At 41.8% G+C, this 27,542-nt stretch overlaps 2 protein-coding genes across 5 annotated transcripts in view; one reads left to right on the top strand and one right to left on the bottom strand.

The window, feature by feature from the left end:
- The window catches only part of wdr47a (WD repeat domain 47a), a 38,425-nt gene extending 12,062 nt beyond the window's left edge, over positions 1-26,363 (top strand). The window contains exons 7-17 of the mRNA XM_057857065.1: positions 449-960; positions 2,862-2,979; positions 4,220-4,401; positions 6,194-6,433; positions 6,518-6,581; positions 10,416-10,576; positions 10,645-10,814; positions 15,155-15,325; positions 15,382-15,513; positions 15,878-16,096; positions 20,902-26,363. Of these exons, the coding sequence (XP_057713048.1) occupies positions 449-960; positions 2,862-2,979; positions 4,220-4,401; positions 6,194-6,433; positions 6,518-6,581; positions 10,416-10,576; positions 10,645-10,814; positions 15,155-15,325; positions 15,382-15,513; positions 15,878-16,096; positions 20,902-21,044 (2,112 nt within the window). The 3' untranslated portion in view covers positions 21,045-26,363. The remainder of the gene's footprint in view (positions 1-448; positions 961-2,861; positions 2,980-4,219; positions 4,402-6,193; positions 6,434-6,517; positions 6,582-10,415; positions 10,577-10,644; positions 10,815-15,154; positions 15,326-15,381; positions 15,514-15,877; positions 16,097-20,901) is intronic.
- Positions 24,358-27,542, bottom strand: part of gpsm2 (G protein signaling modulator 2) — a 38,604-nt gene continuing 35,419 nt past the window's right edge. For all 4 annotated transcript variants that reach the window (XM_057857066.1, XM_057857067.1, XM_057857070.1 and 1 more), the window contains one exon: positions 24,358-27,004. In XM_057857066.1, the coding sequence (XP_057713049.1) occupies positions 26,831-27,004 (174 nt within the window). In that variant the 3' untranslated portion in view covers positions 24,358-26,830. The remainder of the gene's footprint in view (positions 27,005-27,542) is intronic.

Here is a 27,542-nt window from a genome sequence, read left to right as displayed (position 1 = left end):
CTTCACCTTAAACTTTTCTAAATTCTTGAAATTATAACATACATATAACTTCTCAGTTGTAAATATTATCAGATTTCTTCATTATATTTTTGTTTAGTCAAAGCAGGACATTTTGGGGACATTCTTGCGTGACTTCGGATCGCATTCAATCGTAAAATGATTTCCTGACCAATGACTAATTGTTGTGTCGCCATATAATGACATCGTTTTTCGCCAGCCTTGTATCGTAAAAATGTTAAAAATGAATGGTATAAAACATTTTTGCTGTTCAACCTACAACAAAATGCGTTTGCTTCATTTTAGGATGTTTTTTTTATTGCCAGTGGAAAAACAACATTCAAACCTGCAATCGGGAATTGCTATTTTTAATACTGATTCCTTGGGGGACTTACTAATGAGCCATCAGGAGGATTGTTACATGATTTGGATTTTCTGTTTTTGTGTGCAGAGTAAGGCGACCGGCGAGGAGATCACCGAAAGCGAGGTGCTGCTCGGCGTGGATATGCTGTGCGGTAACGGCTGCGACGACGTGGACTTGTCCCTGCTGTCCTGGATGCAGAACCTGGCCCACAGCGTCTTCTCCTGCGCCTTTGAACAAAAGCAGCTCAACATCCACGTGGACCGCCTGGTCAAACCGGCCAAGACCGGCTACGCCGACCTGCTCACGCCGCTCATTAGCAAACTGTCTCCGTACCCGTCATCGCCGCTGCGCAGGCCACAGTCCGCCGACACTTACATGTCGCGCTCATTGAATCCAGCCTTGGACGGCTTGGCCTACGGGCTATCCGGTCAGGAGAAACGAACCGGCGGCGGCGAAGTCACGCCGGGTAAAGGTGTCTCCTCAATGTCCCACTCCTTTGCCAATTTTCACTACCCTGGATCGGGAGGGCAAAACCTCAGCAGGAGCCTCATGATGGAGAGTTCCGACTGCCACAGCATATTTGAGGAATCGCCTGAAACGTAAGCGGGCAATAGAGATATTGTATCTCTATATAGTTTGACACTTCCTAGACACTTTAAATACTGTACATTTAAACATTTTAGGGATGGAGCGGGAGAACACTTTTTGTAACAAGCCTTTCTGATTATGTATGTGTACTAGGGGTCTGGCAATGAATCAAAAAGGTGATATATAGCGATACTTAGTAGCCCAAAAGGTTATCCATATGCTCCTACTAAGAATTGGTATATCATTTTAATTAGGCTACGTTTGATATATCGTTTTAATTGGGCTACATTTTTTTTAAAAACGCTACCGAAATTTTCCATCAGAATAGTGTCTATGTTAGCTCACTGGCTGCCATTGATGGTGTTAGCCATCCAAATTATTTTGGTTGGATTGGACGTCTAGTGCTGTCAACGGCAGGAAGGGACAAGTAAATGTTCCAAAATCAACAGGAATTGACCTGTAAATGTTCCAAAATCAACAGGAATTGATCTGTAATTGCCCCAAAATCAGCGGGAAATGACCTGTATATGCTCCTAAAGGTAAGGGAAGTGACAGAAAATCAATAGGAAAAGACTCATTGCCTGGTATTGGCTGCCATTGACAGCTATAGCTGTCCAATCCAATAGATTTAGACTGGATTCATGCTTTAATTCCAAACCAGAGCATTCGCAGCCAGTTTTTTTCTGATTTTCGCATGTTAATTGGCTGATATCCCTCCGACTTCGGAAGGATTGGACATGTATTTCGGTCAATGGCAACTAACGAGTGTAATTTTGGGGCATTTCATGCCGTTTGCTGTTGATTTTCAGTAACTTCCTGTTGTTTAGGGGCATTTCCGGGTCACTTTCTGTTCATTTTCAAGCATTGACAGGTCACTTTCTGTTGATTTTTGAGTCACTGTCTATTAATTTGGGGCGGTCCCCGGAGCACTTCCTGTTCAGTAGCCCAAAATCATCAGGAAGTGACCTATAAATGCCCCAAAGTCAACAGGAAGTGACTGAAAATCAACAGCACATGACATGAAATGCCACAAAATGAAACTTATATATATTAGGGCTGTCAAAATTATCGTGTTAACGGGCGTTAATTAATTTTTTTGATTAATCACGTTAAAATATTTGACGCAATTAACGCAGATTCCCTGCTCAGACAGATTTAAATGACAGTACAGTGAAACGCTCACTTGTTGTGTTTTATGGAGTTTTGCCGCACTCTGCTGGCACTCGGGTGCGACTGATTTTATAGGCTTCAGCACCCATGAGCATTGTGTAAGTAATTATTGACATCAACAATGGCGGGCTACCAGTTTATTTTTTGATTGAAAATTTTACAAATTTTATGAAAACGAAAACATTAAGAGGGGTTTTAATATAAAATTTCTATAACTTGTACTCACATTTTTCTTTTAAGAACTACAAGTCTTTCTATCCATGGATCGCCTTAACGGAATGTTAATAATGTTAATGCCATCTTGTTGATTTATTGTAATAATCAACAAATAATAGTCCTTATGTACCGTATGTTGAATGTATATATCCATCTTGTGTCTTATCTTTCCATTCCAACAATAATTTACAATAAATATGGCATATTTTATAGATGGTTTGAATTGCGATTAATTACGATTAATTAATTTTTAAGCTGTAATTAATTCGATTAATAATTTTAATCGTTTGACAGCCCTAATATATATATGATTGGACGTTTACTAGTGATAAACTCATTCCAATAAATAGCAGAAGGAATAAAATGGCTTGTTTTTTCTGTTCACTGCTTGTAGATTGATTTCCTGACCCACGTATCGATAATTGTTGTCTCTCCGGATCCCAAGATCGTTATCGTCAGCCTTGCATTGCGTATCGTGAGGTTCCCATCCCTTAATATGTACGTGTGTCCTTTCGTGCGTGTGTAGGTCGAGAACTGACACGCCTGTGGACAAAATGATGGGTTCAAGCGCAACTCAGAACTCTCGTCCTGCCTCAGCTCCAGGCGAAGATGCACCTGCAGCTGGCTCTGCTGAAAAGAATGAGGTTAAACCCAAACTTAATTCATGAATGGCACTGACAGCCAGTCCTCACAGTTCACATAAGTCTATTGTTAATAAGTTACCATTGTTTGAAGAAGCTTTATTTAGCCATCACTGCTCCCTTGGGGGAGACAGTCAACTTCTGCTGCCACCTGCTGTAAACACTGTTGTCGTCTTCCTAGGCATGTGCCGGTATGAGATTCTGATGGTATGATAACCTTAAGCCAAAACATCACTGTTTCACGGTATCACTGTATTGCAATGACAGCTCTAAAATGTGTAACTTTGAGATATCTGGGTTAAAAAGTATAAAAAGTATAATGTTAAAAAAACAACATCAAATAACTAAAATATTCTAAATAACATTTAAGATAATTGCAGTCCTTTAGGTGAGCCTAAACCCACAGCTCAATATTATTACCATCAGAACAAAAATAATTGAATTATTTTCCATAAAAAGCACGTGTGTATGACTTGTATCATGTTTACATTATACACGTTTTACCACCGTTAGACACACTAAACACACTGGAGTTAACTTTCGTAGCTGGTGGGAAACGTTCATGACAGTGTTGACTAACCTTTAATTTTGTAGAAATGCAAAATCAGCCGTCTTTAACTTTTCTGTAGCCGAAGTAATTCCCATACAAACGATTTCATTTCCTTTGATGGGGTTAAAAGTTCAGGAGTTTGACCTCCTTCAGTAAATATATACATATATATAGTATACAGTGAGAATAGCTGTGGTTTATAGTCCAGTAAGGCTTATCTATGAACAAATGCCGTTTTCGTGTCAAATTTGGTGGGTGGCAGTTTATAGTCAGGTGCGCCTTATAGCCCAAAAATTACGTTACTTCTTACAGAAGTCATTGGATAAGATCGTATCAGCAAGATATGTGGAAACAAGTCCAAATGAGTTTCCAATAAGCAGCATTTGAACAGTATCTGTCTATCTCCCCCTTCTCTTCCTTTCTGGGCTTGGAGTGCAGAAGAGCGTAAAGTTAGTGCTTCAGTCCCCTTTTTTGTCACCCTGGAGACAGTGGGGAACTATGTGATCATCTGCCCCCTCTCCTCAGATTCCCTCCACTGACACGCAACGGGCTAACGTCGCGTGAAAAGCTTGCCGTCATGAATATAAAAATGAAATTGGAAGAAAATCTGAATCTTCATTTGTTCCGTCATATCCCTGAATCAATCCTTTGTGTCCCGTGTATAATGCATGCCTCTTCTGCTTCACCTCGCAGCCCTGGGACTCCACAGAAAAGTACGAAGAATATTTCCGTCAGCGCCTGCGTGTGCAGCAGCACCTGGAGCAGAAGCAGCAGCAGAGGCAGATGTACAAGCAGATGCTATTGGAAGGTGGTGTGCAGCAGGATCCCCCGCCTGCTGACATGCAGCACAGCCTCACAGAGAAGTTCCTCAACAAGTAAGAACAACATGGATGGTCCGGCTTGAGAGTAGGGTTGGGAATCTCTGGCATGAAGCCGATTCGATATGTATCTAGATACACAGGTTACGATTCGATTAAAAAACGATACATTTTTAAGGCCGAGCGATTCGATACAGTTTAAGAACGATACGGTTCGAGACAGAGTGAAAACGATACGATAGTAAACATTTGTTGTGTGTGTTCGTACAGTATTTTAAAAATATAAAAAAGACCACATTTTTTTAATAGCAAAATTAACAAAATTTCATACCTATGTTTTATTTTTTATGAGGAAAAAAATAAAGCTTACTATATGACCGTCATTTTGTTGGATGGGATTGATAATACAATAAAACTCCAGTCACAGACAACAATAAAGTGCAGTAATTCAATTACTGTATTTCCTGGTGTTTTTAACACAATAGGTAAGTAATTTAAGTGCAAACTTTCAAACAAAAAATATTAATTATATGCAGCAGCTCTTGAAAAAAAAATTAAACCTGCTAGTGTTATCATAAATAAATAATAAATTATGCTTTACGACTGGTATAATTGGGGGAATAAAAACATAGCATTTTAGACAGGTCAATAATCATTACTTTAACCTAATACACAGCAAAGTCATTCACTTATGCCCGTGCTTCCTCATTTTTTATTGCTCATCACTGTCCATATCTTTTTTGAAGGGCAGATTTTTCTTGAGGAAGATCAACTAATCCACATGTTCATGTTTAAGCAGACTGCGTTTCGTGGAAACAATATGCCGCCCTTTCCAGCATTGTAGTGGGTTATTTTTCAGGGTTAAAACTCACGATTTCTGTACCGCTCCACACTTCACACAAGCTCTGTCCCCTGCGAACAGATCTGGCTGCCTTCATCACTTCAAAGTCCGACTTTTGTTTTCCTGGGTGCGTTGAAAATCAATCGCAGCACGTCGCTGCCGTCGGTGATCACACTGTCCATTGTTTTAGCATGTTGCTTCGTTGCCACTACTAGTTTCGTTTTCGTTTTGGGCTGTGAAGAAAACGCTACGCTGCGTGCGTTACAGTGGTTTTGTTAGCTCTCGCGTTGTTATGACACACCCGTGACGATCGGGTAATGACGGCGACTAGTAGCGGTTCTGCCGAAATGCATGGGAAGTAACTTGTGGCAACCACGACTGTGAGGAGTGCTTGTCCATATTATATCATGCGTGCGGTCTCGATCTAAGTGTGCGCTGTGTGGTGAATGACGCGCATTTGTGTCATTCACTGAAAGACACAAGCGCAGCATGTGAAGTAAAAGCTAAATTATCATATTAAGCAATGCATTGAACTAGGCATTAAAAGCCGATTCTTGTGCTCACGATAGCCGAATTCTATCTCTACTATCGGTTCACTGAATATTTAATGGCTAATTACTGTCGAATGGTAACTTTACTATCGATACATCTGTATCTCTCACCTGGAAAACTGGATATCCGGTCGTATCGGTTTATCTATCTCAAGCTTACTTGAGAGGAGGGGCACACTTTCAATGATTTGTACCCACATCGACGCACACCACCTCCTCCCTTCGTGCGCCATCTGTGCAGACAGGCATTGTCAAATCACACATGCTCATTATCATATCTAGGCCCTTTAACATTTCCCCTGAGTGTTTGCATTATTCAACTTGTCAGCTGTATCGTTCAATTCCATTTTATTTATATCGCACTAGATTTCTAACGGACCATATGGTGTCAGTGTTTGATAGAATATTAACGCTAATCAGAAAAGGTCCTGATGCAGATCCTAATGCGTGTTGTCAGATCCATCCAGAAGCTGGAAGAGCTCAACGTGGGGATGGACGGTTTAGGAGAAGAAGTGAAGTCTTTGGCCCAGCAGTGCAATGGCAACCCGCCCATCTCGGAGTGCAACAACAACCCACCGTCCGCCAGCCCGGAGCACAACAGGAGCCGTGGGGGAGGGGTGCTCAGCAGCACCCCGCAGCACGTAGCGGGGGGCCGTCCAGTGTCGCCACTGAATGAATCTCCCGTTTTTTCACACAGGTTGGTGCGATTTCACAAGGTTCAGTTAGACAGTCAAGCCGTTTAAATGATACATTTTTTAATGTATTTTTTGTTTGTTGACAGTGGGCAAAATCACAAAGCAGGTCCTCATGGTGACTCACCTGGCTCTTTATCCCGCAGTAAAGAGGTATGTTTACAGAGTGGCTGTGACACCATTAAAAAAATCTTCAAATCGCATTATTATGTGAATTGAAATCATATTTTGAGACGATTCGACAAAATACAACAATTTAGCAAAGGGCAGATGACGAGAAATGAGTCTTTCAATCTAGCGTTTAGCTATTCCTGTCATTATAGCCTCTGGCGCCGCCATCTGCGTGATGACAGCGGCAGAGTAACGATTTCAGCTGATTTAGAATTCAGCCCAATGGAGAGGAAGATTCAGAACGAAGAAAATGCGACAGGGAGCAGCAAAATATCTTTTTTTTTTTTATCTGTCAAGACCAGACATGTCCAAAGTCCGGCCCGTGGTCAGATTTCATCCGGCCCCCAGCCTCTGTCATAAAATCAATAATGTCTGGCCCGCACACAGACTTAATAAATTGGGCAGCAGTTTCGCTACAAGCATATGAAGTAGCTTACACACTAAATGCTGCCCCTCATTAACCCACTAAAAGGGAGCAGCACTCTAAGCAACATTACCACGTGACCTTTTACTCCCAATTTTCTAAAATGGCGACAATCAACAAAAAAAAAGTTGACTGCAACTGCTGGCGCTTCAAGGATAGGTGGAAAATGGACTGTTTTGTCACTAAAATACGCAACGATTGTGTCTGCCTCATTTGCAAAGAGACAGTCGCTGTTTTTAAAGAGTTCAATATGAGGTGATATTACCAAACAAGACACGCTGACATGTACGACAAGATTACAGGGTAGATACGTAGCGAGAAATTGAAGCAACTTGAAGCTAGTTTAATTTCACAGCAGCAGTATTTCGCAAGAGCCCGAGAGTCGAAAGAGAACGCCACAAAGGCTAGTTGCAAAATTGTTGAAATTATTAATTAAAAAAAAAAAAAAAAAAAGTAGTGCTGCTACGATTAATCGATCGACTCGAGTATTCGATTAGAAAAAAAAATTCGAACTAAATTTTGTTGCTTCGAGTATTCGTTTAATTAAAGTGGCATTGTAATGGTTCATTTTAAAAGTGTTCACATTTAATTTCACTGATGAGGGTGGATACAATGCCCTCTGGTCTTTTCACATGGCTGAATCCAACTGCTCCCTGCTAAGACCAACATAAGCTAAGTTTTTGTTTGAGCGAATGTTTTTTTAATGCATTCTTAATTTAGTTTGTAGGTATATTTAACCGTTTTTTGTGGGAATGTGTGTCTGAACCACTTGTTAAGAGCATTGTAAAAAAAAAAAAAAAAAAAACTTTAGCATTTTATAGCATTTAAGCTAGCAGACTAACCCTCTATCCAAGTTAGCCAATTGTTCTTTTGTTGTACACGGATCCTCATTTTTTTAAAAAAAATTATATCGTTTGAGGCTCAGCTCAGGCGTTTTAATTTTTCATGTTCCTTATCCGATTACTCGATTATTCGAACTAACTAGTCCATCGATTAATCGACTACTAAAATATTCGATAGCTGCAGCCCTATAATAAAGCAAATGTGACATACAGAACGGCTAGCTAAAATTTGCTTAAATATATTGTTCTACGTAAAGGATGTCAGCCAAGGTCGGCCCCCCACATTTTTGCCACACCAAATCTGGCCCCCTTTGCAAAAAGTTTGGACACCCCTGGTCAAGACATATAACAGTCTTGTGCTAAATGAAATATGAAATATTAAAAATTCATTTATTCATTAAGACAGGGCTAAATTACTGCATAATGGTCAAAACTGCCGAATGGCATTTTATGTCACCGGAGTTAGTTGTTGTCATTTCCAAGGAAAGCGTGTAAACAAAAGAGTCTGAGAGAGCATGCTACATGCTGACCCGAACCGAGCAGCACTTCCAAGTCTCTTCCTCGCCTTTCGAAAACAAAAAATCACACACAACTACCCCGACTCATGTCACATAAGGCGGCGGTGGTGATAGCCTTCACTGATCAGCCAGCCCCTGCCGGTGAGCAAGTTTCAGCTCGTCGTTGAACGGCAAAAATGGTGCATTCCTGGTGGACTGCCCGAGCCCAAGCAGTGCTCTCTTGGTGGGCTCACGAAGAAGGCCGAGAGGGCGGTGAACAGGATCTTTTTGAAACCCAAAAAGGCTCACACGCCTCTCCCTGGTGCAGCAACAAAAGCCTGCAGCACATTGAGTTGGCGTAATGCGAAAAATAAACGAATTAATCCGCAAAATCAGAATGTCCCAAAATTCAATTCAATTCAATTTTATTTGTATAGCCCTGGATCACAACAAGGTTGTCTCAAAGCGCTTTGCAGAGGCAATATGATACACAATCAGAAACAGCAAATGAAGCAACAAAGATGAATAAATAAAGTTCAAGTACTGGGTATCCCCCATCCTTAGACCCTCCATGTCGGCAAGGAAAAACTCCAAAAACTCCAAAGTCTTTGGGAGAAAATGAGAAACCTTGGGGAGTACCACAGTCAGGAGAGATCCACTCCCAGGACGGATAGACAGGAAGCCCCAGGACTGCTAATGGGAATTAGCAGGTGAAGTTACAGTCCGTAAAGATGCAGTGGAGTAAAGGAACAAGAAGAGGTCCATCTAGTCAGATGAGACGGTAGCAACGAGGACGTCCATCCAGCCAGGGGTCCGGACAGTCAGGAGGCTGCAGCTGAAAAATAGCCCCTCCCCTCAAGGGGACAACGGGTGACTAGTGATGAAGGGACTAGACAACTAGATATTAAGATTGGAAAATAGAAATAAAGTGAGACAAGTGGTAGGTAGAGTGAGAAAAAGGAGATAGAACTCAGTGGCTGTACTTCCCCCAGCATTGTAGCTTCTAGTGCAGCTTAGACTAAACTGTGAGTCTACTCCGACTTCAACTAGCCTGACCATAAGCTTTGTCGAAAAGGAACGTTTTTAATCTAATCTTAAATGTGCAGACTGTCTCGGCTTCTTTAATATTAGCTGGAAGCTGATTCCATAAAACAGGGGCTTGGTGGCTAAAGGCTCTAGCTCCGACAGTACTTTTAGAAACCCTGGGAACTACCAGTAGACCTGCATTCTGAGAGCGGAGTGTTCTGTTGGGGCGGTATGGAACCAGAGCATCGGTGAGATAAGATGGCCCCAACCCATTAATGGTCTTAAATGTAAGAAGGAGGATTTTAAATTTAATTCTAAACTCGACTGGAAGCCAGTGAAGGGCCTGGAGCACAGGGGTGATGTGCTCTCTTCTATTGGTTCCTGTTAAAAGTCTTGCTGCTGCGTTTTGGACTAGCTGAAGACCTTTTAGAGAACTTTTAGGACAAGCTGCAAGTAGGGAGTTACAGTAATCCAATCTATCATGAATTAATTTTTCTGCATCGCTTTTACATAAAATATTTCTAATTTTGGCTATGTTGCGGCGGTGAAAGAAGGCCGTTCTGCAGGTTTGTTTAATGTGAGCTTCAAACGATAAGTCAGGGTCGAATAAAACTCCTAGGTTTTTAACTGTGGTGCTGGAGGCTACACTTACATTGTCCAGAGTGACTCTCTGGGCAGCTAAAGAGTCTCTCACACTTTTCAGGCCAAAAATCCCCAATCCCTGGGTCCCAAAATCAACAGGAAGTGACTTAAAACAACAGGAAATGACCTGAAATGCCCCAAAATTAAAGTCATTGGTTGCCACTGACCACCATAGATGTACAATCTTTTAGAAGCGGGAGGGCTGGCAGCGAATATTTGTTCATTCGCTGCCACCCTCCCACTTCAAACAGATTGGATAAACTAATTCCATTCAAAATAGCTTGTTTTTCTGTTTATTAGTTGTATTGTAGAATATCCTAGAATGATTTCTTGACCCATGAGTACAGTTTAAAGGCCTGTAACGTGATTTTTTTCATTTGAACAGGGTGGCGACAAAGAAAAAAGTCTGTTCGTGGCCGTGCATACGCTGGAAGACACGCAGGCTGTCCGCGCCGTTTCCTTCCACCCTTCAGGGGCCCTCTACGCCGTTGGCTCCAACTCTAAAACGCTCCGTGTCTGCGCTTATCCAGAAAAACTAGACACCAGGTGAGCATAGAAGTCAAACAGAACTTTTTCCTCTATTTATTCCTTTGTCTTCCTCTTCCTATCATCAGTGGCTCGAGTCCAGTCAAGCAGCCGGTGGTCCGCTTTAAAAGGAACAAACACCATAAAGGTTCTATCTACTGCGTGGCCTGGAGTCACTGCGGGCAGCTACTGGCAACCGGCTCCAATGACAAATACGTTAAAGTTCTACCATTTAGTGCCGAGACCTGTAATGCCACAGGTGAGCAAGTTTTTAAGTCATTGCTTCAACTAATAATAAATCGGATGGCTTTAGTGCTGTGTGAAAATCAAATGAGAGCATTCACAGCCAGTTTACCGAACAGGAAGGATTTACAGGTCACATCCTGTTGATTTTTAGTCACTTCCTATTCATTTGTGAGCATTCCCGGGTCACTTCCTGTTCAGTAACCCAAAAGCAAAAGATGATGACCTGGCTACGCCCAAAAATCAACTGAAAGCGACACGTCGACGCCCCAAGAATCGACAGAAAGCGACCCTTCGACGCCCCAAAAATCGACAGAAAGCGACCCCGCGACCCCCCAAAAATCGACAGAAAGCGACCCGTCGACGCCCCAAAAATCGACAGAAAGCGACCCGTCGACGCCCCAAAAATCAATAGAAAATGACACGTCGACGCCCCAAAAATCGACAGAAAATGACCCGCCGACGCCTCAAAAAAATCGACAAAGTGACTTGTTGACCCACCAAATATCGACACAAAGTGACTTTTCCGCGCACCAAAAATCGACAGAAAGTGACCCGGCGACGCCCCAAAAATCGACAGAAAGTGTTCGGCCATTCCGTACTACGTGGCGAAACGTCCTACACAATGCTCAGCGCCTTTGCGCAACCATCCGCACGCATGCGGACATCGATTAGAAGCGGCGAGTACTCACTATTCTTGTTTTTATTTCGTTTTTTACAACCTTTTCATTGCCTCAAAGATACTTTTTGATTGTATTACCCTCTAATACTTTTAACTAGGGTTGTTCCGATCATGTTTTTTTGCCCCCGATCCGATCCCGATCGTTTTAGTTTGAGTATCTGCCGTTCCCGATATTTCCCGATCCGATGGCTTTTTTTTTGCTCCCGATTCAATTCCAATCATTCCCGAAAATTTTTCCCGATCATATACATTTTGGCAATGCATTAAGACAAAAATGAATAAAACTCGGACGAATATATACATTCAACATACAGTACATAAGTACTGTATTAGTTTATTATGACAATAAATCCTCAAGATGGCATTTACATTATTAACATTCTTTCTGTGAGAGGGATCCACGGATAGAGTTGAAGACTTGTGACTTTGTATATTGTGACTAAATATTGCCATCTAGTGTATTTGTTGAGCTTTCAGTAAATGATACTGTAGTCATGCCCAAATGCATGATGGGAAGTGGAACCATGACTGTGCGTAGTGCTACCAATTTATATATCTTCTCTGCGTTAGCAAATAACATAAGGTGTTAAGATAAAGATCAATTGCTACCTTGCTTCCCCACATTGCTTCCCATGATATTTCTAATCGTAGGGAGAGGGATTGTAAGGTTTTAGCTAATTTAAAAAAGGCTCCAAAGGCTGCCAAAGTTCACTCTACTCATTTTACGCTGCCTTTGATCTCTCCATATAGGTAAAACGGCGCCATTACAGATTGAGCGCGACAATGCGTGAGTGGTTCGTGCAGCGCATGCATTAAATGCGTTAAATATTTTTAGGTGATACATTTTTTAAAAAAATTAATTACTGCCGTTATTAGGATAAATTTGATAACCCTACCTTAAGCCTTAAGACTCTGGAAGAGTGAAACATATTATGTGTGTAACGTTAAATACAATTAGAAAACGATTTAATTAAAAAAATATATATTTATATAAAAAAAAAAAACAAAGCATGGCCGATATTTTTTTGCCGATTCCGATACTTTGAAAATGACGTGATCGGGGCATCCCTACTTTTAACCATTGTGTTTTTTTGTGTTAGCTTTGAGGCAGTTGACCACACTAGTCACGTACGTATTTAAACCGTCCTTATTTGATATAACTACATTTAAGTATTTTCTGAAGGCTTTTTTTTTTTTCTGCGACTAATGTAGGACGTTTCGCCGATGTGGGAAATTTTGGTGGAACACTGGCGATGCCCCGAAAATCGACAAAGTGACCCGCAGACGCCCCAAAAATCGACAGAAAGTGACCCGCAGACGCCCCAAAAATCGACAGAAAGTGACCCGCAGACGCCCCAAAAATCGACAGAAAGTGACCCGCAGACGCCCCAAAAATCGACAGAACGTGACCCGCAGAAGCCCCAAAAATCGACAGAAAGTGACCCGCAGACGCCCCAAAAATCGACAGAAAGTGACCAGCAGACGCCCCAAAAATCGACAGAAAGTGACCCGCAGACGCCCCAAAAATCGACAGAAAGTGACCCGCAGACGCCCCAAAAATCGACAGAAAGCGACCGGTCGACGCCCCGAAAATCGATAGTGACTTGTCGACGCCCCGAAAATCGATAGTGACTTGTCGACGCCCCGAAAATCGATAGTGACTTGTCGACGCCCCAAATATCGACACAAAGTGACTTGTCGACGCTCCAAATATCGACACAAAGTGACTTGTCGACGCTCCGAAAATCGGCAGAAAGTGACCCGTCGACGCCCCGAAAATCGACAGAAAGCGACCGGTCGATGCCCCGAAAATCGATAGTGACTTGTCGACGCCCCAAATATCGACACAAAGTGACTTGTTGATGCTCCAAAAATCAACCGAAAGTGACCTGGTGACGCCCCAAAAATCGGCAGAAAGCGACCCGTCGACGTCCCGAATATCGACAGAAAGCGACCCGTCGACGCCCTGAAAATTGACAGAAAGTGACCCGTCGATAGAGCTGGGAATCTTTGGGCACCTAACGATTCAACTACGATTACGATTCAGAGGCTCCGATTTGATTATAAAACGATTATTGATGCACCCCCCTCCTTTTTTTTTATTTTTTAAAAAAAAATTCCCGCCCCCCAAAGTTTTGTACATTAGTTCCAAAATTGTTCAAAGATACTGTCAGGCTAAACCAAACTACTATTTCAGTATCAAGTTAACATATAGCAGTAAACAAATATACAAAAATAACATTAAATAAAAAAAACTCCAGTCCCCATTCTGTATCAGCAGCTTTAAACTACATTCAATTAATTTAATGTTGTGAATCAACTGTTAAAGTTGTTAAAATTGCTCCCGTTATTCCATTATTTCCCTTTTGTCTACTTTTGACATGTGAAAGTTTTAAAACTATTTTAAAGATAGATTCAAGTCAATATTTTACCGATTTAGGAGTATTTTAGATAAAAAGTTAATTAGGTTTGCTTGGAAGGTTCGCTACAACGGCCTTGCAGGGAAGTGTACTGCTTTAAGATGGTGGCCGTTTACTAACGCCCGCATCTAGCTTTTTGCAGATGTGCTGCTACCGCTACCGAGTCTATATTGCATCTAGTCCTATATAAATGATATCTACCGTAACATTATGTAGCTGTACTTGTAGCAGCTTTTCGGCAGCAGTCAGGTATGTTGTTGTGTTTTTTTTATCTCGTGGCATGAGTTGAGCTAGAGCCGTGAGTTGAGCGTTGGCATTACCCGAGGGGCCGGGTAATGAGAAGCATGATGTTTAGCTACTCCCGCTCCGTTCCGTCCCGAAGACCGCGCGGCGCGCTGAGTGTGTTGTACTTCCGCTTTACTTGGCATATTTCAATAATCGGAATTTGAATGTTTGTGAATCGTTCTCGAATCTTCCACGGCCGAATCGCGAATAATCTAAGAATCGGAAATTTTGCACACCTCTACCCGTCGACGCCCCGAAAATTGACAGAAAGTGACCCGTCAACGCCTCAAAAATCAACAGAAAGTAACCCGTCGACGCCCCAAAAATCAACAGAAAAAGACCGAAAATCAAAACAGCATTCATCACCAGTTTTTTTGTTTTTTTGGGGGTATTGACAGCCCACTTCCTCTTGATTTTAAGTCACTTCCTATTCATTTGGGGACATTCTCAGGTCAGTTCCTGTTCAGTAACCCAAAATCTACAGATTGTGACCCGTCAACACCCCAAAAATCAATATGGAATGACCTGGAATGTCCCAAAATTAACTCATTGACTGCCATTGATGACCATAGACATCCAAACTGTTTGAAGGGGGAGTGATGGCAGCGAACGCTGCTACCCTCCCACTGGGAATAGCAGACAGGTACATTAAAAATAGTGTCCAATACAAACAAAAGGTCATGCCACTATACAGTCTTTTGTGATATTTATCATTAACACAGTCATTTGAGAGACAGAGAAGAAGCGAAACCGGGTTGAAATCAAGCTACTTTATCAGAATTTTCTCTTTTTCAAACAGAATATCACAGTGTATATCACTGGACCAATAGCACTGAGTAAGAGCATCAATTTCTGTCTTACTTTTAAGACCAACAGGAGAGAAATATCTATCCGAAATTTAGACAAACAGTTGTGTGCATCAGTTCTGGAAGCACTTGGTGTCAATGATGTTTTTTTTTTTTTGCCCAGGCCCAGATTTGGAGTTCAGCATGCACGACGGCACCATCAGGGACTTGGCTTTTATGGAAGGTCCGGAAAGCGGCGGGGCCATCTTGATCAGCGCCGGGGCGGGAGACTGCAACATCTACACCACAGACTGTCAGCGGGGGCAGGGACTGCACGCCCTCAGCGGACACACGGGTACGATTCGCAGCACCGCGATCCCGTGGAAGGCGCTCACGTAGCTTTGTGCACAGGTCACATCCTTTCTCTTTACACCTGGGGAGGATGGATGATCGCGTCCGGTTCCCAAGACAAGACGGTGCGATTTTGGGACCTCAGAGTGCCCAGCTGCGTGCGAGTGGTGGGCACGGCTTTCCACGGCTCAGGTATCGCAAATATTTAAGTATACAGTCAGTCTTAACGTGGTGACTTTGGGATGGGAGAACTTGCTTGAACATTTGTTTTTCACTGCCTTTGACTCTGTATCGGAAGATTCTCAAAATCAGGTGATTCAGACTCAGGTGCAAAAATATAGTCCAGTGCAGCTTATTTGTTGATTTATTGGTCTCTGGCCAAGCTAATAAAAATAAATCTTACAGTGTTTGCAAGCCTGGAGAGGAAACTGGTGAAGGGGAGCACAGCGTGTCACATGAGTGACACAACCAGACACTGCTACGATGCAGGCTAACTACACATTAAAATGCCACATTTGTGACCACACTATTGACACAAAATTGTGTTTTGTCACAGGCAGCCCCGTGGCATCGGTGGCGGTGGACCCGAGCGGGCGTCTGCTGGCGACGGGACAGGAAGACAGCGCCTGCATGCTGTACGACATCCGCGGCGGGCGCATCGTGCAGGTGTACCGTCCACACAGCAGCGACGTACGCTCGGTGCGCTTCTCCCCTGGCGCTCACTACCTGCTAACAGGCTCCTACGACACCAAAGTCATGGTCACCAATCTTCAAGGTCAGCTATCTCTTATGAGTCACTTATGAGCATGTGATTTTACTTTTAACACTCAACAGCACGGGGGCCAGACAGGAAGCACCATTTTTAATCAGGGGGCTGCTTGATCTCAGATTGACCTACAGTGGGGCAAATAAGTAATTAGTCAACCACTAATTGTGCAAGTTCTCCCACCTGAAAATATTAGAGAGGCCTGTAATTGTCAACATGGGTAAACCTCAACCATGAGAGTCAGAATGTGGGAAAAAAAAAAAAAACAGAAAATCACATTGTTTGATTTTTAAAGAATTTATTTGCAAATCATGGTTGAAAATAAGTATTTGGTCAATACCAAAAGTTCATCTCAATACTTTGTTATGTGCCCTTTTTTGGCAATAACGGAGGCCAAACATTTTCTGTAACTCTTCTCAAGCTTTTCACACACTGTTGCCGATATTTTGGCCCATTCCTCCATGCAGATCTCCTCTCGAGCAGTGATGTTTTGGGGCTGTCGTTGGGCAACATGGACTTTCAACTCCCTCCGCAGATTTTCTATGGGGTTGAGATCTGGAGACTGGCTAGGCCACTCCAGGACCTTGAAATGCTTCTTACGAAGCCACTCTTTTGTTGCCCTGGCTGTGTGTTTGGGATCATTGTCATGCGGAAAGACCCAGCCACGTCTCATCTTCAATGTCCTTGCTGATGGAAGGAGATTTTCACTCAAAATCTCTCGATACATGGCCCCATTCATTCTTTCCTTTACACAGATCAGTCGTCCTGGTCCCTTTGCAGAAAAACAGCCCCAAAGCATGATGTTTCCACCCCCGTGCTTCACAGTGGGTATGGTGTTCTTCGGATGCAATTCAGTATTCTTTCTCCTCCAAACACAAGAACCTGTGTTTCTACCAAAAAGTTCCATTTTGGTTTCATCTAACTATAACACATTCTCCCAGTCGTCTTCTGGATCATCCAAATGCTCTCTAGCGAACAGAAGACCGGCCTGGACGTGTACTGGCTTCAGCAGGGGGACACGTCTGGCAGTGCAGGATTTGAGTCCCTGGCGGCGCATTGTGTTACTGATAGTAGCCTTTGTTACTGTGGTTCCAGCTCTCTGTAGGTCATTCACTAGGTCCCCCCCCGTGTGGTTCTGGGATTTTTGCTCACCGTTCTTGTTATCATTTTGACGTCACGGGGTGAGATCTTACATGGAGCCCCAGATCGAGGGAGATGATCAGTGGTCTTGTATAGGGCTGCAGCTATCGAATATTTTAGTAATCGACTGAAAATTCTATCGATTAATCGAGTAATCGGATAAAACAAATATATTTTTAGGTGAAGAGCAATTATAAATATACAAGAAAACAAGACATTTCATCTAATCTTGAACCATTTTCAGTCAATCAATGTCTTTATTTTCGATGTATATTGTTGAAAACAGCCAACAATTGCATCTCAGATGTTAGTAGAATTAAAAAAAAAGACTAATTCACAGCTTCCACTCAAAAAACTTTTAGATCTTATTTTAAAAAAAAAAAAAATATATATATATATATATATATATATATATATATATATATATATATATATATATATCTTACCTAAAAATGCCGTTACGCTTGATAAACACATCACTTAAAAGTTAGGATTTTTTTCCCCACGTGTTTCAATTGAATTTCTATTTGTGTCAAGCCATTTTTAAGTTCTAGTTAAGTTTTACGCTACTCTAAACTGTAAGTCCTGATAGGATTTTGAGTTTTTGCAGTGTTCAAAATAAATGTATGATACAGGCTGTATTGGAGCACATCAGGGACCAGTGCTACTTGGTGTTTTATCCAGCAATGACTACTGAGTTTTTGTTTTACACCCTCATCACTCCACAACGCTATGTTATGTTAAAGCCTGTATGTAAGACACGTTAGCCACGCATCGACATAATTAATAGAAACCTAGCCCTCCGCAGGGCTAACGTTACGTGAGCTAGTGACAGTAACGTTAACCTTAATTATTAGCGCTTAGCGCTCTTTATTAGCGCTTAGTGCTCTACTGCTTTAAGATGGCGGCTGTTTACTAACGCCGCTGACTGTCATTTCGCATCTAGTTCAACATACATGTGATCTCTATGAGACGCATCAGACACTACCTGCTACCAACGTAGCATCGTGCGGGCTAGTATTTAGCAACGTCGGCGTCGTTTGTAGCGGCTGTCGGCTGCAGTAAGTTTTTTTTTTTTTTTTGCTTCTTCCTCTACGCACTTGACAACAGCGCGTTGTCACGCATTAAAAGTAGTCCGAGCAGAACGTGACGCTTAGAGCTGTCAAAACAATCGATTACTCGAGGTGAATAAAATTACTCGGATCAGTTTTTAAACTCGAGTTACTCGAGTTGCTCGAGTATTCGTTTCAGCTCTAGTCTTGTATGTCTTCCTTTTTCTAATAATTGCTCCCACAGTTGATTTCTTTACACCAAGCGTTTTACCTATTGCAGATTCACTCTTCCCAGCCTGGTGCAGGTCTACAATTTTGTCTCTGGTGTCCTTCGACAGCTCTTTGGTTTTGGCCATAGTGGAGTTTGGAGTGTGACTGACTGAGTTTGTGGACAGGTGTCTTTTTTTCTACCGATAATGAGTTAAAACAGGTGCCATTAATACAGGTAACGAGTGGAGCCTCGTTAGACCTGGTTAGAAGTTAGACCTCTTTGAGAGCCAGAAATCTTGCGGGTTTGTAGGTGACCAAATACTTATTTTCCACTCTAATTTGGAAATAAATTCTTTAAAAATTAAACAATGTGGTTTTCTGTTTTTTTTGTCACATTTTGTCTCTCAATGTTGAGGTTTACCCATGTTGACAATTACAGGCCTCTCTAATCTTTTCAAGTAGAACTTGCACAATTGGTGGATGACTAAATACTTATTTGCCCCACTGCACGATTGACATTTTTATATAAATTTGTGTCTGGATGTCTAGTATAGAGTAGGGCTGCAGCTATCGAATATTTTAGTAATCGAGTAATCGACTGAAAATTCTATCGATTAATCGAGTAATCGGATAAAACAAATATATTTTTAGGTGAAGAGCAATTATACATATACATGAGAAAACAAGACATTTCATCTAATCTTGAACCATTTTCAGTCAATCAATGTCTTTATTTTCGTTGTATATTGTTGTAAACAGCCAACAATTGCATCTCAGGTGTAACTAGAATAAAAAAAAAAAAAAAGACTAATTCACTGCTTTCACTCAAAAAACTTTTAGATCTTATTAATATATATATATATATCTTACCTAAAAATGCCGTTACGCTTGATAACACACATCACTTAAAAGTTAGGATTTTTTTCCCACGTGTTTCAATTGAATTTCTCATTGTGTCAAGCCATTTTTAAGTTCTAGTTAAGTTTTAAGTTAGTCTAAACTGTAAGTCCTGATAGGATTTTGAGTTTTTGCAGTGTTCAAAATAAATGTATGATACAGGCTGTATTGGAGCACATTAGGGACCAGTGCTACTTGGTGTTTTATCCAGCAATGACTACTGAGCTAAAATTGATAGTTAGCATGATTACGTTTTTATTTTACACCCTCATCACTCCACAATGCTATGTTATGTTAAAGCCTGTATGTAAGACACGTTAGCCACGCATCGACAGTGGTCATAATTAATTGAAACCTAGCCCTCCGCAGGGCTAACGTTCCGTGAGCTAGTAGCGACAGTAACGTTAATCTTATTTATTAGCGCTTAGGGCTCTTTATTAGCGCTCTTTATTAGCGCTTAGCGCTGTACTGCTTTAAGATGGCGGCTGTTTACAAACGCTGCCCAGACGCGGCCGAGTCTGTCAATGCGCATCTAGTTCAACATAAATGTGATCTCAATGAGACGCGCCAGACGCTGCCTGTTACCAATGTAGCATTGTGCGGGCTAGTATTTAGCAATGTCGGCGTCGTTTGTGGCGGCTGTCGGCTGCGGTAAGTTTTTTTTTTTTTTCCCTTCTTCCTCTCCGCACGTGACAGCGCGTTGTCCCGCATTAAAAGTAGTCCTAGCAAAACGTGATGCTTAGAGCTGTCAAAATAAACGATTACTCGAGGTGAATAAAATTACTCGGATCAGTTTTTAATCTTTGAGTTACTCGAGTTGCTCGCTACTTGGTGTTTTATCCAGCAATGACTACTGAGCTCAAATTGATAGTTAGCATTATTGAGTTTTTATTTTACACCCTCATCACTCCACATCACTGTTATGTTAAAGCCTGTATGTAAGACACGTTAGCCAAGCATTGACAGTGGTCATAATTAATAGAAACCTAGCCCTCCGCAGGGCTAACGTTACCTTAATCTTATTTATTAGCGCTTAACGCTATTTATTAGCGCTTAGCGCGCTACTGCTTTAAGATGGCGGCTGTTTACTAACGCTGCCCAGACGCGGCCGAGTCTGTCATTTCGCATCTAGTTCAACATACATGTGATCTCTATGAGACTCATCAGACACTACCTCCTACCAACTAGCATCGTGCGGGCTAGTATTTAGCAACGTCAGCGTCGTTTGTAGCGGCTGTCGGCTGCAGTAAGTTTTTTTTTCTCTGCTGCTTCTTCCTCTACGTACGTTACATCAGCGCGTCCCGGATTGAAAGTAGTCCGAGCAGAACGTGATGCTTAGAGCTGTCAAAATAAACGATTACTCGAGGTGAATAAAACTACTCGGATCAGTTTTTAAACTTGAGTTACTCGAGTTGCTCGAGTATTCGTTTCAGCTCTAGTATAGAGTATCAATGTATGTTCATATTGCGTCTATATTTGAATGTCCCATGATTGATTTTGTTTTTCCACCACTAGGCGACCTGACCAAGCAGCTTCCTCTGACCGTGGTCGGGGAGCACGGCGACAAGGTAATCCAATGCCGGTGGCACACCGACGACCTCTCCTTCCTGTCGTCGTCCGCTGATCGAACCGTCACACTGTGGACTCACAACCCGTGACGCCCGCCATAGCACATTTATCCTCAACGACGCACACAAAAAGAAGTACTGCGTAGGGAATCAAAACGATGAGAAAATTAGCGACACATGGAAGCACATACATAGTTGCGTACACTCACTACAGAAATTTGTTTGGATTTAGTCAATATTCTTAGTAGGCAGTTTAAGGTCTGTGGATTACCAGGTGGTGGGAACCTCTCACGATGATCTCACAATATGGCGATACAACAACGATCGATACATGGGTGAGGAAATCATTTTACGATCATCTACGATACGACAAAACAGAAAAAAAAATATTTCATCCTGCTGTGAATTGGAATGAGTTTATCACTACTAGATGTCCAATCCATTTGAAGTGGGAGGTTGGCAACCATCCGTCCCACTTTCAAACGGATTGGACATTTAAGGCCGTCAGTGGCAGCCAATGCCAGGAAACAGTTCATTTTGGGGCATGTCACGTCAATTTCTGTTGATTTTTGGGGTCACTGTATGTTGACTTTCGGGCATTTAAAGTGCATATGACACGAAAAAGCATGTTTATTTCATAATACACGCGGTGTATTCACCGTGGATATTGGCCAAAACAAGCCCTACTACTGTGGGACCATTGGACTTACGAAGAAGTGCGTATACATTGTGTTTTGTGTTATGTCAAATACTGGGATCATTTTAATATGTAAGTGGCTTGCATTTTGTGGCTGACATGCATGCGGGGCGGCTATTTTTCAGCACAACACCGTTGGCTTGTCGCACATCCACCCGCCGGGAGAGCACTATATTCTTATTGTGCTCATGTGCCCGGTGTTCTGTCAAATTTCCCGACCGATCAGAAATTGCAACTTTGAGTTAAAAATAGCCGCGAATACAGCGATTACAAAGTAAACACTACAAACTTTCTTTATAATAAGGACTACTTAGGTTTGATCATTGATAGGCATGTAAAAAGCTCTCCTCATGCACATTAGCTGCACGTTAGCTGCACAATACCTGCAGCCGCCCTCCTCCGGGGAACGAGCTGTAAATTGCTCTCCGGCGAAGACAATCGACAACCCAGTCGTCATGTCAAAACATCCGGGCTAGTTATGTGTGATTTTCAGCTTCGAAGACTTTGAAACATCACTCGCTTCGGGTTAGCATGTCGGCTAGCTGTCACGCCTCTTGGTTTGTTTACATTCTCCGAAGCCGGGGAAGGGAAACGACATATGTCCGATTTAGGTGTCATAAAATATCGTTATGGAGGTGCGACAGTAAAGGTGAAGTCGACAGTTTTGACCATTATGGAGTAATTTTGCCATGTCGTCCTGAATAAGTGCATTTTTATTATTTCATATTCCATTTAGCTCAAGACTGTTATTTGTCATGACCATGCCATTTATTTAGCAATTGAGGAAAATACTTGAATAAAAAGAATATCCTGTAAAAATATTAAAGTAAAAAGACAGAAACAAATGACATTTTGCAGCTCTCTTCGTTGCGTTTTCCTCGTTGTGAATAGTTCCCCCTCGACGGGCTGACTGGTCCTTCTCAAGCCATTTATATAGCTATTGGGGAAAAATACTTGGATAAAAAGAATATCCTGTAAAAATATTGGAGTAGAGAGACTGAAACAATGACATTTTGCGTCTCTCTTCATCGCATTTTCCTCGTTCTGAATAATTCCCCCTCAATGGGCTGAACAGTAAAACCGATGAGCCCTGTCTACCGCTGACGTCATCCACCTGTTGGGGACGCTAAAGCCCTATAATGGTAGGCGTGGCTAACCAGCAGTTTAAAAGACTAATTTCTCGTCATCTGCGCTTTGCTAAATTGTTGTATATAGTCGAATCGTCTCAAAATATGATTCTAATTCACATAATAATGCTATTTAAGACTTTTTTTTCTCCTGTCGTATGCTCTTTACTTTACTTTTCATTACTTGCTGTCGATTTTGGGTTACTCATAAAGAAGTGACTCGAATATCCCCAATTGGTCATTTTTGTTGGGAACCTTTTGTTGACGTGTGATAGGGTGACCTTGCCTCCCCGGCTGAGTGTTTCTGTTTCGCCTTGCCGTTTTAATCGCTGTCGACTTGAATAAATTGTCAATTTGTTTTCGGTGAGCCGTCTTCAAATCCTTAAATACCTGCAACATGAAGCAATTATCAGAGAATCCCAAAATTTGAAAAATAAGGTCCTAATGAAACCTTTTTTTCAAAATTTTAAAAGTCATAATGAATATGTGTAATAAGCGCTCTAATATCTCTAAACCTTGCTAAATCATGTTTTTTTTTTTCTCATGGAACCTGCAGATGAATGTGTTGACTTGCATCCATCATTTTTTTTTCAAAATGAAATGTCAAAATTCTGAATTAGTCTCAAAATCATGAAATTTTAGGTGTATCAAATGTGATACATTTGCCAATAAAGGGTTAAACCTTTCAAAATGGAGTCAGTACAAAGGGTTAAGACTAAGGTGAACGTGCGGGGTTTGGCCTTCTGGCCGGATTGTTGGATTCCCGCCGGCCCGGGCCGTTGGAGCTACGCTAGCGCGGGTTCGGCCGGGCAATTTGGCTCGAAGGTCAGATTCCTTCACCTGAAATGGCTAAAAATGACCTCGTTGTCTGGCATTGGCTGCCACAGAAGTGGGAGGGGCCTGTTTGAAGTGGGAGGGAGGGGTTCAATTGCTGCCACCCCTCCCAGCTCAAATGGCTTGGACGTCTACTGGTGATAGCTTTGAAGGAATCAGACATTTTAGCCAGACTGGTGCATCTCCAACGACCCGGGCTGGTGGGACTGTGACATCCCGGCCAAAAGGCCAAACTCCGCGCGTTCACCTTAGTCTTGACCCTTTATTGCCAAACCCCCTTATTGCCAAATGTATCACATTTGATACACCTAGAATTTCATTATTTTGAGACTAAATCAGAATTTTGACTTTTAAAAAAAAAAAAAATGATGGATGCAAGTCAACACATGTATCTGCAGGTTTCATGAGAAAAAGAAACAGGATTTAGCAAGGGCTATAGATATAGAGCGCTTATTATACATATTCCTTTGACTTTATTTACAAATTTGAAAAAAAAGGGTTCTTTAAGACCTTATTTTTCAAATTTTGTGATTCCTGACAATTGCTTCATGTTGCTAGGTTAAACCTTTGTACTGACTCCATTTTGAAAGCTGGAAAAAAGGCTTCTCAGCACGAGTTGAGAGTCTATTCAGGTCCACAGCGATCAAACGGCAAGGCGAAACAGAAACAGACTCAGGCAGGGAGGCAAGGTCACCCTATGTTTTCCGAAATTTCCAGGTTCGCGGTGAATCAGTAATAGGCACACTTTTTCAAAATAGACAATGTTTATTGATTAGAAAATGCAGAAAAAATTAGATTTATTGATTACAATCCCACAAGAGCAAGCAACAAGTATCAAAAACAAGCATAACAAGGGTAACGATGACGCTAGATTGAGTTTGTCAATCCCAGAATCCCCGCGCTACTGTTACAGCACAAATGTCCCTTAGCAATGAAAACCGCTTACCGTGACAAATGAGCGGGAGCCAACGCTCCGGTAAGGCGGCGAAGGAACAAAGCCAGGCGATCCGTACGTGACCCGCTGGTGGACTTCACTGGTCGCCCGGAAATGCCCGGTTTTTGTAGGAACGTGCCACACGGGGGAGGAGACTGCCAACCTCCACTCCCAGGCGGCGCGGCCCCGTCCAATGACAAAGCTACTTTTGGTTCAGCCCCTCGAAAAAGGGGCTTTTCCCTGCGTGGTTCCCAGGTTGTGTCGTCCGGTAGCAGATGTTGTGTTCCCACGGTAAATATTATGAGTGCAAAAGATGTTATCTCGTGAGATTCCCTCCTAACTATGGAACCCAGGCGTGTTAGAAACAATACTATGGTGCAAAACAAGTTATCTCGTGAGATTCCCTCCTAACTATGAAACTCAAGGTCAAAAACAATCGAAGTTGTTAGAATCTAGAAGCAATCATACATCACAAAGGCATAATGTAATATTTTCCCCCATCACCCCATCACAAGTCAACAAAGGGTTCCCGAGAAAAATGACAACTCTTAGTTAAACAAGTCTTTTGAAGGCGCTCACTGGGCGGGCCGTGGGCAGTAAGAAAGGTGTGTTTGGGCGTTGTTTAAGATTGTCTGTTTGTGGATTGGACCGGAGGATTACGGTTGTCAGGGCTACGAGAGTTGTGGATTTTGCCACCTCAGCGTCAAAGGGAATCTTGTCAGTCGTGTTATCAGTTGGATATCGGGCGTTCTCCGGTGTTCCTTGTTTTGGGACAGGGCGTCCCGCCATTTGTTCTGGACTGTCAGGTGCAGACGTGGGCTTGTCAGCATTAATCTTGCTCAGTCATTTGCATGACGCACACGTTGGGCTTCCGTGATAAAAAGGCTTTGTATCCCAAATCGTATCGTGAGGTACCAAGAGGTTCCCACCACTAGTCGACACTATTCTATTGGAAGATTTTGGTCGCGACCTGTTTGTTTTTAAACAGTGACACCTTTTATAAACGATACAGCGATTCTTGGCGGGAGCATACCGATAACCTTTTAGGCTGCAAAGTATCGCGATATATCAGCTTTCCGATATATTGTAACACCCTTAGTTGGCATCGCAAAGGAACACAAAGCACTGGAACTGTTTGCACACATACTCACACTTCATACCAGGTTGCATGCGAGCTTTTTTCATGATGGTGCCTTCCTTGATTTTTTTTTTTTTTTTTCATGTTAAGCAAACCAGATCAAACTTTTTGCAAATTTCTGTAGCTGCTGTTGTAGTTCATTTCTGGGAAAAGTGGAAGTTCTCGTGTTCGGTGTGTCAATAGCAAGCTTGTGGCAGCTTTTAACGTCTCTGCTGTTGCTTTTTGACGTACTAACATTACTGCATCTACTGGATTATTAGCCCAAATGTTGTTTTCAAAAATGAATTATCAGTATTTTTCATCGGAAAGATTGTTATAAAGCCAGTGTCCAAAAAGGGAATTTTTTTTAGGTTGTGTTCAAATACTGCTGTACTGAGTTAATAACAATAGGGGGCAGGCTTATCCGCACCATTATCATTTATTTGAAGACAGTATTTGGAGAAATTTATTTTTAAGTTTAATGCACTTTGTCTAACAATTGTTTTTAACTCGCTTGTAAACAAATAACACCAAACTAATACGTGTATATTTATTTCAGTTATGTACAGTTATTAGTGTTTTAAAATGCTGATGTATTAAGCTTGTCTAAATTATTGTTTTCTAGAAAAAAGGGATTTTATTTAACGCAAGCTAACATATAGGTCTTATGTTCAATAAAGTGACTTTTCATCCACTGTAATTGAATGAGTCCGTTTTAATGCCTTTGATCTAACAAATAAGTACAAAAGGTTATCACAGTACATATGTTGGGAATTCTTTAGACGATTGAGAACTAACTTATTGACAACGATAGACGTTCCATCATCCATTTGAACTGGGCAGAAAACAATCGTGTCATCATTCGAATGGACGGGACATCTATATTCGTCAATGGCGATAGATGGGTTCAGAAAAAAAGGAAACAAAATCTATGGAAAGAAACATATCAAGTTCATAATTTTCTGAACAGTAAAAGAGAAAAATAGCACACAAATGTAAAATACACGCAAAATCATAGAGAGTATAACACATACAAATCAATATTAAAAGTAATAAACAGCTTGAAATAATGACACTAATGTTCCCTGATAGCCTGAGTTGAGTTCCTGTACTACATGATAGCTGTTGCTTCTGATGAGTCCATTTCAACTTGTATAAGTGCTACGTTCAGCCGGAATTGGCGACGGTGGCTTTTGCGGAAGAGGGCAACGTGACGCGCTGTTCGTCCATTCGTTTGGCCTGCGAGCGCATGATGAGGCTGAAGAAATCCTCGTCCGGTACCGTAGGTCCACGCGCCGGTGGAGGGGGAGGCGCGCAACGCTGGTCGTCTAGACGAGAACCCTGGAGATAACAGAAGGGATGGGCTTAAGACTTGGGCCATGTCTACACGTAGCAGGATATTTTGCAAAAAGAACTTTTTCCACGGTTTGGCCTATCATCCACACACAGTTTGGGCATTTAAAACAAGGGTTCTTAAAGGGATCCTCTATTTTTAAGACAAGTAATTCTTAAAAGATAAATGTTAGTATGAGTTATAATTAGGGTTGTTCCGATCATGTTTTTTTGCTCCCGATCCGATCCCGATATTTCCCGATCCGATCGCTTTTTTTTGCTCCCGATTCAATTCCAATCATTCCCGATAAATTTTCCCGATCATATACATTTTGGCAATGCATTAAGAAAAAAATGAATAAAACTCGGACGAATATATACATTCAACATACAATACATAAATACTGTATTTGTTTATTATGACAATAAATCCTCAAGATGGCATTTACATTATTAACATTATTTCTGTGAGAGGGATCCACGGATAGAAAGACTTGTGACTTTGTATATTGTGACTAAATATTGTCATCTAGTGTGTTTGTTGAGC

This window comes from Corythoichthys intestinalis, chromosome 14, assembly GCF_030265065.1.
Source record: "Corythoichthys intestinalis isolate RoL2023-P3 chromosome 14, ASM3026506v1, whole genome shotgun sequence".
Classification (NCBI taxonomy): Eukaryota; Metazoa; Chordata; class Actinopteri; order Syngnathiformes; family Syngnathidae; genus Corythoichthys; species Corythoichthys intestinalis.
Note: the sequence above shows the minus strand (reverse complement) of the source record. Positions and strands in the feature narration are given on the sequence as shown.